The sequence below is a fragment of the Salminus brasiliensis genome, chromosome 21 (assembly GCF_030463535.1).
Source record: "Salminus brasiliensis chromosome 21, fSalBra1.hap2, whole genome shotgun sequence".
NCBI lineage: Eukaryota > Metazoa > Chordata > Actinopteri > Characiformes > Bryconidae > Salminus > Salminus brasiliensis.
Genome location: NC_132898.1, coordinates 9,388,482 through 9,401,382, shown reverse-complemented (window position 1 = coordinate 9,401,382; position 12,901 = coordinate 9,388,482). Strand labels below are relative to the sequence as shown.

Here is a 12,901-nt window from a genome sequence, read left to right as displayed (position 1 = left end):
TCAGAAACACATGTGCTGTTTTCGAACCACAGCAGGACACCACAACAGCGAGCTCTATATTTGTTATGTGGTTCAAGTCTACAGAGACCAAACAATGCTCTGGTTAAAAGCATAGTTAGGCAAAATCGGATTTATATCATGTCCCACTTAATCCAAAGTTTGGTTGGTGAAGTTTGGTTCTTTTGTTTTGTACTGGAGCTTTTTTTTACACCTAAAAGTCCAGACCAAGGTTCATGTTATATTACACTGTGTACATATGATTCACTAAATAACATCCCATCTTCATCACTTACATGAACTGCATCTACCTACACTTTACACTGATCGGCACTGATCATAGAATAGAGAGCTAAATTCCCTCATAACTGCATTACTCTCATAATTAACATCAGTTTCATTGCCCCTAAAATAGAACCTTGTGAGGCCCCACAAAATATGCTTATCACTACCAAAGAATTCATAGTAGTTTCTGCATTAATAACAGGAATTATAACATAATTAACTAAATAATAACCACATAAAACTAGGATTCAAAAAGTGCAGCAGTGCTCAATTACAGATCAGAGCAGTTTTACTTTACTGGATGTGCCATGGATATTGGCATATTGGCTTCTCTCAGTACACCACAATGTCTCCTGTATTGTTACGTACATATGCTATAAAGACACCACATATGAAAATCTTGTAGCTCTGGTTCAAAACTACTTCAGCCACCAAACATGTCTTGGCTAATCAAGTATATTTAAACTAAATAGTGTCATTTCTTGGTATTTGTTTCTTCCGTTTTCTCTCTATTTTAGTTGTTGTCAGTTCCTGCCCTCTAGCTAGGTCTATATCATCACATGTTACCAGCGCTGGGAGGGTGAAGGCTAGCACATGCATCCTCTGAGTCACATAAAGCTCCACCTAACCTTTTCAAGGTTTCCAATTTTTCTTGCTTGGACTGCCGGGCACAAATGGCTGTAGCATCGCTGGGGAAACTGTGTAAATTCGATTTCATGGCTATAACTATTTTTTTGAGGTGAAAGGTTCTTTTAGTATCATTGTTGCCAAATTCTTGTTTTATGAAAAGTGCTGCAGAGAGACAGAGAAAGAGATGGACTCACTTCTGCATGGGGCTGAGCTCTACTCGGACAATGAGCTCCGTCTTTGCCGGCATGTTCTTGAAAACGTCCGCCTTCAGTCTCCTGAGCATGTGCGGGCCCAGCAGGTCGTGCAGCTTCTTTATCTGGTCTTCCTTAGAGATGTCTGCAAACTCCTCCAGAAAGCCCTCCAGATTACTGTACAGATCATAGTTATAATAACCGTCAGAATGGTAATGAATGGTAGACTCTTTAAAAGACAGAAACATCTTTCATCTTTCTTCTGAAAAAAGAAATGGGGTCATTTAGCGGGAAAGTCCAAACACATTCACATAGCTTTAAGGACATTTCCAATAGTTCTGCATGTATAATAGCTGTCAGTCTGTGCACTATCGGAGGTCTCCATGTGCAGAGCACTGCTCTCTGATTGTGAATCATGGTGTGAATCATGCTCTGTGTGAGCTCTTACTTGAAGCGCTCTGGGGTGAGGAAGTTAAGTAGGTGGAATAACTCTTCTAGATTGTTCTGCAGCGGAGTTCCAGTGAGAAGTAGTTTGTAATATATCTTATAGCCATTCAGAATTCTGAAAAACTGAAAACAAAGACAATCAGCATCACTTCTTGAGCTACTAAGTGACTACAGCACAAACAAAAATACTGAACATCCATAGCTAAATATAGCAGTAGCAACCACCTTTAAGTCTGGATTCTGTCCGTATTCATGTCCATTTTTATAAATAACAGCATGTGATACAGTGTCTGATTGTACTGTGCCAAATGTAAAGTTTGGTGGAGGTGGGACAATGCTAAGGGATTGTTTTTCAGGGGTTGGCTTAGGCCATTTTGTTCCAGAGAAGGGAAATCTTAAAGCTTCAGCATGCCAACAAATTTTGGACAGTTGTATGCTTCCAACTTTGTGGAAACAGCACTGCGTCCTGACCTCAACCTATCAACAATGTGAATGGGCAAAACTTTCTACTAAAACTCTTACAGAAAGCCTTGGAAGCAGTTATAGCTGCAAAAGGGGGACCGACTCCATGTTAATGTCTGTGGATGTAGTATGGGATGTAATAAAAGCTCCTGTAGCTGTACTGTACAGGTGTCTTAACTCTTTTGTCCATCCAGTGTACATTGCAACTCCTCTGGATTTCTTTAGATTTAAATGAGTTAAAGGGGTCAAAGTCTCTAAATGACTATATTCAGGAATTTTTACTAAACATCTGTGAAACTAGCTCATCTCGCAATAGTAGCTACAAACGGTGTGCATTTATGGAAAGAACATGAGTAAATCAATTACATTGTATTTAAATAATACATTTAAGCATCTATTTAACATAAAGAAAAACACCACAGCAGTGCTGTACCTTAGACTGATTGTTCTTCAATCTGTGGGCTTCATCTACTACAAGACAGGCCCAGGCAATGGATCCCAGAATGGCCTGGTCAATGGTAATCAGCTCATAGGAGGTCAGCAGCACATGGAACTTCACAGGAGTGTCTTTCTGTGTGGGTACAATAACCATAACAGCCAGTGACTCATGCACACACTTAACACCCTCCATCTACAACGATCTAAACAACGAGAAACAATACAGAAGGGTACAATCTTGTAAGCTGCTGCAATCTTTTACCTTCATTCGGAAAACTTTCCGTCCAGATTTGACGGCACTGTCTTCAAAGGTGAACTCGTTCTCCCTTATGACAGCCCGACTGTCTTTGTCCCCTGTGTACGTCACCACGTAGAAATCCGGCGCCCACATCTCAAACTCTCTCTCCCAGTTGATAATGGTGGACAGCGGCGCGCTGACCAGAAAAGGGCCCTTAGAATGACCCTGAAGAGATGAACAATCAGTATGCAGTATTATAGGCGCTGTTAGGCAAAAAATATTATTTACACAGTTTTTTACACCAAAGGCAGTTCTTCAGGCTCTTAAAAGCAGATACAGTAAAGGGTTAAACTGGGTTTACCCTAGGTTTGTGTGAACACCAAACAAGATCTGAGCCCCACTACTGTAATTCAATGGAAATATAGACATATGTACATATATGCTACTGGATGCCAAAATTTTCTTCCGAATCAACGTCATATGTCCAAATGTTTGTGGAAACCCTTTTTAATGAATGCATTCAGCAGCCATACTTTAAGTTGCACCTATCACTGACACAGATGTGCACAGAAATGCGCACACACACAACTTGTCTAGTCCCTGCCAAAAGAATAGGACTCTCTGAAGTAGATAAACATAAACATATTGGTACTATGTTTATGCCAGGTGTGGATTAGAGGGGTATAAAGTCCCCCAGTATTGAGTTGTGGAGCAGTGGAGCTGTGTTCTCTGAAATGACAGTGCTCCATCCAATACTCTTTGAATGAGTTATGGAGTTGAGGATGAGGTCCAACATCCTGACCTCACTAACACTTATGTCACTGAATACGATCAAATCCTCACAGCAATTAGATATTTCCCTGGACAGTAGAGACTCTGACAAAAGCAAGTTAAACAATACCCTTGATTTCAGAAGAAACGATGAATGCGCAGGTGTCCCAATACTTTTGTCCATATAGTGTATCTATCTATCTATCTATCTATCTCTTTATATATCTGGATTAATAATGGAGTAAATCATGTTAGATTAATGCAGTGCTACGCTAAGTTCAAAAGGTCTTTATTACTGTCATGTAATACTGATCTGTTTATACAATCTATACACCTATATCAGCATGCACTTGTCTAAAACTGTGCTGCTGGGTTAGTATTGGTAAACTATTGGTAAACTACAACTTAAATCTTTCATACTACCTAACTAACAACACATGAGACCTTCTTCTCTTCCTGCATTTCTGTTCCCATCCTCAAGAGAGCCCTCAGACAGCTCTCAATCAGTGCTCCTGGGGAGGAGCACTAGCACAGGGACGGGAAGACAATTACTTGAGTGTGGATTGAGTGGAGGATCCTAATGGAGTAACCACCTCTTTGTAGAGCGAGTAGAGGAACACTATAGTCTGGACGGTCTTGCCCAGTCCCATCTCATCAGCCAGGATGGTGTCGGTGCCCTGAGCCCAGGAGAAACGCAGCCAGTTCAGGCCCTCCAGCTGGTACGGGTGCAGTGTGCCCCCCGTGGCATTGATGTACCAGGGCTGCTGGTCAAACTTGATTGTAGGCTGTCAAATGAAAAAGAGGTTATGGAAGATATAAAATGCATGATCCAAAACTAAGCAACAGTGAACGCTTCTAAATGCTCTGACATATTGGAAATGACAAATTGACACACATCAACAACTGGAGTCTCAGGAGGGGCTTCTTTCCTCTTTACATCCTCTTTGGGTCTCTTTCCTTTTCTCACCACAAGGGGGCGATGGTCCTCGCCAAGCATCTGCTCTCTTAACCAACATAACAATATTAATTAGAAGTTTAGTATGAACTGTATGTGTGTATGTATGCATAGTTGTATTCATTATCAAGAAAGTAAGTGCATGCGGGCATTTTGGTGCTGGCAACATGTGCTTATTGTGCCTTTTTTAATCTGGTAAAAAAATAATAATTAATTTATTATTTATTCATTTTGATTACATTATTTTTAAAATGTAAAAACATTTCATAGAGTAGTATTTTAACACAAAAATGGAACTGACTCACAATAATTATAAATACTATATTTACATACAGTACATACAGCACATAAACTGTATACATATTACAAATAAATAGACATTAGATACATATTCATATGTTATTTCTTTCTTATGAATTCAACTTGAAAACAAGGTTAACTGAATCTCTGAATCAAACAAACAAATTATCAGTATAAAAAACACTTTTTTATTGTTGTTATTATATTACAATATTAGTTGGTACTTAGTTGGTAATGCAGTTCTGTATGTGTGTTTTTCAGTAAATAAAAATTATTTTGCAAAACATTCTTATTGTCCTTGAATAGTGTTGAATAGTTTTTCTAATGCGTCAAATCCAATGTTCCTGAATGTTTCTATTAATATCTCTGGATTACATCTGGAGTTACGAGGCTATGAAGACGTGTGTCGGTATCAGAAAAGAAAAAGTGGCACCTCTAATCTAATGATGCTGAATGCTGCTAGTTTATCTACATGTTTTATACTTTTCCAAAAAATCATGAATTATGTTGGCTAAATTAGTTTGTCAATAATGTGCCTGTGTGTATCATTCCCATGCTGTAGAGTAATTAAAAAAAAGTTTAATATGGATGAACAATTTACCTATGGTCCCAATAAGCCTGTTTAAAGGGATCATACTCTGGGACGTCAAAGTCGTCCACCTCCCAGGTGCACTGGTCATACGGCAGATCTCTCCATTTGATCAGGTAATGAATGTCTCCGTCCTTGTCAAAACTGCAGGACACAACACACAGAGTGCAGGGCGAAACTGTGACCAGAAACAACAGACCGTAACAGTACAGTGTCTAATAGTATCCCCACATTTTCCACTCTAATAACTCTGCTATAGTAACAACACTGCACATGACTTGTACGAGAATGGGGGGACTAAACTTTTTCACTCTAAACAAGCTGTTATATGCAAAGGTGTTCACGGTGTAACATCACAACCATGACAAATTTATGCTGTAATCAATTTTGCAGCTTATAATTGACTGTAAAATGTAAACTGTTAAAAACTTCTCAACAAAGTGTTCACTTCCCTGATAAATAGGTCTTCCTTACCTGTGGTTGATTATCCGATGGATGATCATCCACTCGGGTTTGATGCCGTAGCGGTAGAAACGCTCCTCCATAGCAGCGTACTGCGGGTCTTTACTCTTCCTTTTCTCATTGTTGAGTTCCTCCTCTCCAGAGCCGTAATCATACGGTGGGGGCTCGTCCATGTCGTTCTTTCGCTGGTAGTTCCGGTACATGACCGTGTGGTACAGCTCCAGCTACGAAGATAAAGACCGGAGGAGAAAACACTCCAGAAAGTGTAGAGCCATCTGAATTACCTCTGAATTACTAATATTTAGGTTAAGACTATCCTGCACTTTTTTTTTTTATTTAAATAGATTCTTTGGGTAAATCATATTGGTTTGACTTCTACTGATCGCACATTTATGGCAACGTTCACATTACTGACATAAGTGAGATTAATTTTGGCTCAGATCGGATCTCGCCGGTTCACATTCAAAAATATAAGTTACCTCTATCTGTCTGTAGGAAAGATTGGATTCGACATCTCCACACACCAGAAGAAATCAGATCTGTCTCACATTAAGGTAAAAACTTAACTTCTGCCTGGTAATGTGAACGTAGCCTAAGTGGCTTGGGATGAAAACAGTAAAATGATGCATCTTGTCACTGTTGAAGTAAAACCTCAAAAAAAAATCTTAGAACTAGTTTTTAGCTTATTTTGGACTGTTTATACCAATCTCTCCATTCTGAATGTTTGACACAAAATGAAGGCCAGCTGGGCATTTCAATTTTAGCTAAAAATGTCTAAAGGGACAAAAATTTTGATTGTTCTGAAACATCAGGCTTGGTATCATTATAATTTCTGGTCATTTTGGATATTTTATGTGTTAAAAATAAATGTATTCCATGCAGTATTCAGAGCTCTTATTATATACTGAGAAAGATTCCTCTAATTTTTTTTTTTAGATTTCTTAGCAGCAAATGAGATATGCTCAGTAAATCTGCATGTACCATATTTTAGAGTTTTATTTCTAATTAAATAAAATATATAATAAAAAATATTAGCCCCACCTGTAACTCGTTGACCCACGAGCAGTGCCAGTAAGACAGTCCAGCCCACTTAACAAACAGCAGCCTCTCTGGCCGACCCTTGAGTGGGGGTTTAGCTATGACGTCTGTCTTCTCACCATCCCTGGCCGGAGGAGCCTCAGGAGGCAGCGGGGGATCCCCCCACATCCAGTGCAGAATTCTCTGAACTTTCCCTTTAAGAGGTGGGCACTGTGGAAAGAAAAATAGAGGTTACATTGTAACATGTTTCATTTCAGTGAACAAATGATTTGGCCTATCCTGCAACTTGGAAGCTGCCACTGTTGGGCCCCTGAGCACAGCCCTTGACCTTCACTGCTCAGGATGTGACTCGGGCTGCCCACCGCTCCAGGGATGTGTTCTCAATGTCACTGTTTGATCACTAGTGTGTATGTGTGTGAGATTTTTTTATCTGTAAGACACTCAAGTTGAAAGGAAAGGAGACGATTTAGCGATATCGGCTATTAAGGCTATTTGTTTCTATTCTTAATTTTGGTAAATGAGCAAATGTATTAATGTTAATGTTTATGTTTTAATGCATTCATATAGCTGCATGATTTTAGAGACATTTAACTCTCTACTGCCCTACCCTCACACACACACACACACACAGACACAGACACATAATATTCCTTAGGTACAGTTTCTCTAGCTTAAAGGTGACTGTGTCATTTTCTTACCATGCATCGTGGACACAGCCACTCTCCGTTGGGTATCTCGGGCAGGGGTGGATTGAGGCAGTGAATGTGATAGGAGGAGGGACATGTATCACAGCACAGCAGCTCCCCTCCGTCCTTACACACTCGACAGAACTCCATGTGGTCGTCCTCCTCCTCACCCCCGGCATCCTCCTCCTCTTCATCATCGTCTTTGGCCTCCCACTGAATGCCCTCCTTCTCCTGAAAGATGACAAAAGACTTGAGTTTGCTCAGAGATAACAGCACGTGGTAGTTGTGATAACAGCACATTTTATTACTGCATCACTGTATCACTCTGCTGAAGACCGTTGCTAAGCAACGGCTTGTCTTGACGCTGAAGCAAACCTTGCTGTTATAAAGTTACTATTCTTAACTTACTTTTGCACACAAACAGAAAATGGATAGCTTTCCTTTTTCGTTTTATTTGGCCTATAGGTTTGGTCAGATTCTGAAGAAGAGTGTGACAGAGATGTACCTAACCCTTTAAAGCAGCACTATGTAGCATTTGTACCGTAAAATGGCTTAAAAATTAGGATAATGGATAATCATGGAGACTACTCCAGGCTCTGAGCCCCGCTAACTACACTATGCAACTTTGGTGAAGTGGGCAGGACAACACTTATGAGAACTGCATTGACCTAACGCTGTATGATCATATTTATGTGAAATGCTGTATTACTACTGTACTGCCTCAGTCCATATGCTTCTGTCACATTCAGCGAAGGTTCTGTATCTCTTAGCATATCGACTGAGGTGGCTCAAAACACGAATTACACTCTTGACTGTAGATCACGTAATGTAGATCACATAATGCAGCTTTAAAGCCAAGTGTATAATATTTGATAAATAATTAAGACCTCAGATAAACAATTAAGACCTCAGCAACATCAGTTCAATATTAACAAAATAAAAAAATATATCTTACATAATTATAATTATATATTATCTTTGGATATATATATATACATATACACACACATACACACACACACATATATACATAGAAAGGAGTTACTATCTTTGCACAATCCAGGGTCAGAAAGTATGATCAGCTACAGTGCTTCTGGAGCAAAGAGCTTAGCTTATTGAACCCACATCTCTATGATCAATAGCCCAGTACTTTAATCATTGAGACATTCTTCTACTTCTAACTAAAGAGGAAAATTTCAAAATGAAAAGAAATGAAGAAAACTTGAGTTTCCTGCGACACACTCCCTGCTGCTAAATGTGTCCTTATGAGGTTATGCTCTCTTTGTCTGTGTGATAGTAAAGGCCAACTCTCTTTGCCCCTAAATTATGAAATTTGGTCTAGTAGCAAATCCAGTGCAAGTCACGCTGGGCCTTAAATCTATCTTGCTAAAGCCTCACTGAGAGTACATTTGTCAGACCCTCCAGGCAATAAAAGTCAAGGCAGGGGCTCAATGATCACAGATCAGAATTGCTTGGTTTAATAAACAAAAGCAACTGATATCCACATGATGTCCGAGTGTGCCTGAAAGGATTGCTCAAGGATTGCGACTGTGTTTCTGTGTCAGCTTCTTAAAAGGAAAAATCCAGTGCGGGCCACTTACGCAGTGGGGGCAGCTCCACTTCCCCTCGGGAGCTTTCTCCAGCTCTGGGTCGAGACACACCAGGTGATAGGCTCTGGGGCAGGTGTCACACAGAATAATCTCTCCTCCCTGTTGACACACCTCACAGTAATCCTGATGATCCGTCTCGTATCCGTCTCCATCTTCTCCTAGCAGGGAAAACCCAGAGGAAGTGTTTGACCTCACAGTAGTGGAAAAGGGACTTTTTAGATTTATTCTAACCAAAAAAGAGTGCAAGCATTATTGAGTGTTAATCAATTGTAACACTTACACATATACTATATGTATGTATTTTAGGGGTTTAACGGTACAGGTTTTTGTAGTTAACGTCACGGTCTGGTGCACACAGTCATACAGAGAATACAGAGTGCACACTATTAGGGCAAATACGGTAATTTCACGAGGGCGCATTTCACCCAGAAAGCACTGCTATGCGTGATCGCTTCAGACCAGTCCACCATACACAAACATGCTACTCCCACGTCACTGTCACTGCCGTGCTGAGAATATTAATGTTATTATTTATGTTTTATTGATTTTTTTATTGAAAACAGTGATTCCAATTTTTGGAACTGTAGTGAAAACACACCACGAGCAATGTAAGCACTCAGTTCATCTCTGCACACATATACACTTAACTAGATTCCCTCTGAGCCGATCATTAAACAAACAAGAAAAAACATTCAACGAGGGAAAGGAGGAAATGCCTGAAGTGAGGGATGTCTTTACTTTTCCTCTTTTTGCGTCCTCTGCGGGGTTTTTTCTTGGGTGCACCCGAGGCGTCGGAGCGAACAGAGGCACTGTGGATGCTGACATCATCAAAGTCTGAGAAGTCGTCTAAGAAATCATCCTCGCTCTGTGGAGAAAGGAAACATCAAAATACAACCTGTGAGACAGAGAACATGCTAACTGGTAGTCTTAATGTCTGTGAAAGAGTATGTCAACAAAAATCAAGTGAAAAACTGGCCAGGAGCTAGAACATCTAAATATACCTTAATTTAAAACTATATAGGAATATTAACTAGTGAATTAGGTTGATGTGACATGACCAGATAACCAAAATGAAACAATACGCCATAAAAGGCATGTTTTACAGTGATTTTAGTGCAGTTAAAGCTCAACTTAATTACAAAATACAAGTTGCCCAAGACATATGAGCTTTTAGATAACTATTAATTGGTTAACTGGGCTAGAGAACTAACCAGTGTCTCAGACCTTAATTAGTTGGTTAGGGCTATGGCTTGTTCACAATCATTATTAAGAAAGGTCAGTTGATGCCAAATTCTACTCAAATGGTAGTTAATTGTAATGTTGGAGGTCAAGTTGAAGTCTGGAAGAACAAGAAAACCTTCAGATAGAACTGCTGAAAGGATTGCTTGAAAGACAAAAAAAAAAACTGAAAAAACATTGATTGACTGAAAGCGTTCTTTGCACTATTCTACTGTGCAGTGACACAAATCTGTGTCTGCTGTTTAGCAACATCTAAATAAGCCTGATACATTTTGGAAACAAGTCCAATGCTTCTGCGTTCTGCAAGGGTGTTTTCACACTTTCCAGAGCACTGATCTCTGGTCCTCCTGAATGGTGGTCTGGGATTCGCTTCAACTCTGGCGTTGTTTGCGGCAGGTGTGGAAGCCATCCACCCCCGGAGCCTCGTAAGGGGTTGCATGATTGGTTCATTTTGTCACGTGACTGAAACCTTGTTTGCAGGTGTTCCTGCACGGTGCAATGTCATGACTCCAGAAAGCACTGTTCTTCACTGCTTAGGTGTTCATATCGTAGTAAAATGAAAAAGGATAAATGGATGAACCTAGGTCCTACCATTTCGAAAAATGCGCTCAGAAAAGTGATCCAATTTCTTATGAAATTCTTTTGTATGAAAGCCAATCAGCAATAATGAGCCCCTCCCCCAAAACAAGCCCAAAATCGGTCCTGTGTGTAGATTTGTTTTTAGGACAAGTGTGAAAATAAACCCAAAAGTGTTCTCTTTACATAAATCCATTTAACATATTTTACATAAATCCATTTCTGCTTATTAGACCCTTTTTATGTGGTATTTGGCAGGACATTGTGGTTTATTAACCTTGTAAACACCTTCCCCCACTGTTATAACTTAGGAGCAACTATGCAAGTTTGCATTGCTTTCCATGTAGTTACCACTTTAGGGCCAGAGCACACCGACCAAACACTCAACATTCAACAAGACAACAAGACAAACCTCAACATTCTAATGTTGTCAGTAACCTAAATAATGGAATCAGTGAACTGTTCGCTATGGTAAGCAGGACAGCACGAGCTGAGTTTCAGTGGGTGCACAGCTGCATGTGGCAAAGTCTGTTTGAAGTCACTGCCCAAACATCATCAAACACGAAGAAACGCAAGTTCAACATGTTCTGGACATTTCTGGACAAACGTGAACAAACACAAACAGCCATGGCACACCAACCCAACATATGGGGTTGTTCGGCCTTAAGGGGCAATGTGTATGTAGTACCATAAATGTGTATGTTACCACAACATACAAAATTTATAAAACTAAATGGTGACTATAATGTTGATCAAGATTACTCCATGAACAGAACTTGGCACATGACTACAGATCATAATTAATGAGTGAGGTCATTTGTGTATATAGTGTGCATTGTAAATAAATATTTCAGTACTTAGTTCAATAAAACAAAATCTGCCACGTTCCACTTTTAACAATGTATTTCACAGTTCTGAACCTGGTTCAGCCAATCTCGTTTCAGCACTAGAGCTATTTATTACTGAATGGTACATTCCTCACCCGGAAACCATAAGAAAGCTCATTCAGAGTCATGGGGGAAAGTTGTGCACGTGACTCAGATTAAGCAGTGGGGAGCCACTCTTACCGAGGAGGCTTTTTTCCTCTTGCCGCTCTGGCCTGCCTTTGATTTGGGCTTCTTGGCTTTCACTTTCTTTTTCGTATCCTTTACTGGTTTACTCTTCTTCTTAGCACCGGGCCCTGTGACACAGTTGAGTGAAAGGCCTTTTTACACAGTTTTGAAACACACAATTTTGTTCAGCAAACTAATATACAATGAAGAACATATCATGAACATAAGAGTGCTAAATGAGTAGCTTGTTTAGCGTGTAAAAAAAAACACACAAAATACCACCACTGACACAGTGTTAATTATGGCTTCCTTTGCAATACAGTTTCTTTGTGCAGAATTCAACCACAAATAAACAAACAAGAGCAAGTGGCTATTTCAGGCTGTTTCCTTTTCTATGGATACACTGTAAACACTACCACTGTTACGCTACACTCATTACTACTATTATGCTACACTCAATACTACGCTACACTCATTTGCTACTTTACATTTATTACCACTGTTACACTACTCATGTCCATGGTTACATGGCACCTGTTTCCATGATTACGCTACTCTCCATGATCACATTCTGCTTTGAGTGAGTTACCACTACTGTCTAAATGATATATCACGAGCACCCCCCCTCTTCCTCCTCCCCTTTAAATTCAAATTCAGATTTATTTACATTGTGCTTTTTACAACTGCTGACAAAAAGAAGTCTTACAGAGAGGTCAGAGCCAAGTGAGCAAGTCAGGGGCAATACTGGGAAGGAAATTTTCCTAGGAGGACGAAACCTTGAGATTAACCAGAACTCAAAAAGGGGAACCTTTAAGATCCAAACAAGTCCTGAAAACCACTTCTGAAATCAAAACTGATCTTACTGGAATTCAAAAGTCTCTGAGACACATTGGTGACCACTGAACATTATCTGGACACTGCTGGGCAGCTTATTC

At 39.9% G+C, this 12,901-nt stretch overlaps 1 protein-coding gene across 3 annotated transcripts in view; it reads right to left on the bottom strand.

Annotated features, from left to right (window-relative positions):
* Window positions 1-12,901, bottom strand: part of chd5 (chromodomain helicase DNA binding protein 5) — a 68,030-nt gene that overhangs the window by 25,259 nt on the left and 29,870 nt on the right. For all 3 annotated transcript variants that reach the window (XM_072666479.1, XM_072666480.1, XM_072666478.1), the window contains 13 exons: window positions 11,982-12,094; window positions 9,838-9,964; window positions 9,091-9,257; window positions 7,502-7,720; window positions 6,807-7,013; window positions 5,778-5,989; window positions 5,316-5,447; window positions 4,355-4,463; window positions 4,053-4,244; window positions 2,713-2,913; window positions 2,446-2,583; window positions 1,552-1,673; window positions 1,107-1,280 (listed from right to left, as the gene is read on the bottom strand). In XM_072666479.1, the coding sequence (XP_072522580.1) occupies window positions 1,107-1,280; window positions 1,552-1,673; window positions 2,446-2,583; window positions 2,713-2,913; window positions 4,053-4,244; window positions 4,355-4,463; window positions 5,316-5,447; window positions 5,778-5,989; window positions 6,807-7,013; window positions 7,502-7,720; window positions 9,091-9,257; window positions 9,838-9,964; window positions 11,982-12,094 (2,113 nt within the window). The remainder of the gene's footprint in view (window positions 1-1,106; window positions 1,281-1,551; window positions 1,674-2,445; window positions 2,584-2,712; window positions 2,914-4,052; window positions 4,245-4,354; window positions 4,464-5,315; window positions 5,448-5,777; window positions 5,990-6,806; window positions 7,014-7,501; window positions 7,721-9,090; window positions 9,258-9,837; window positions 9,965-11,981; window positions 12,095-12,901) is intronic.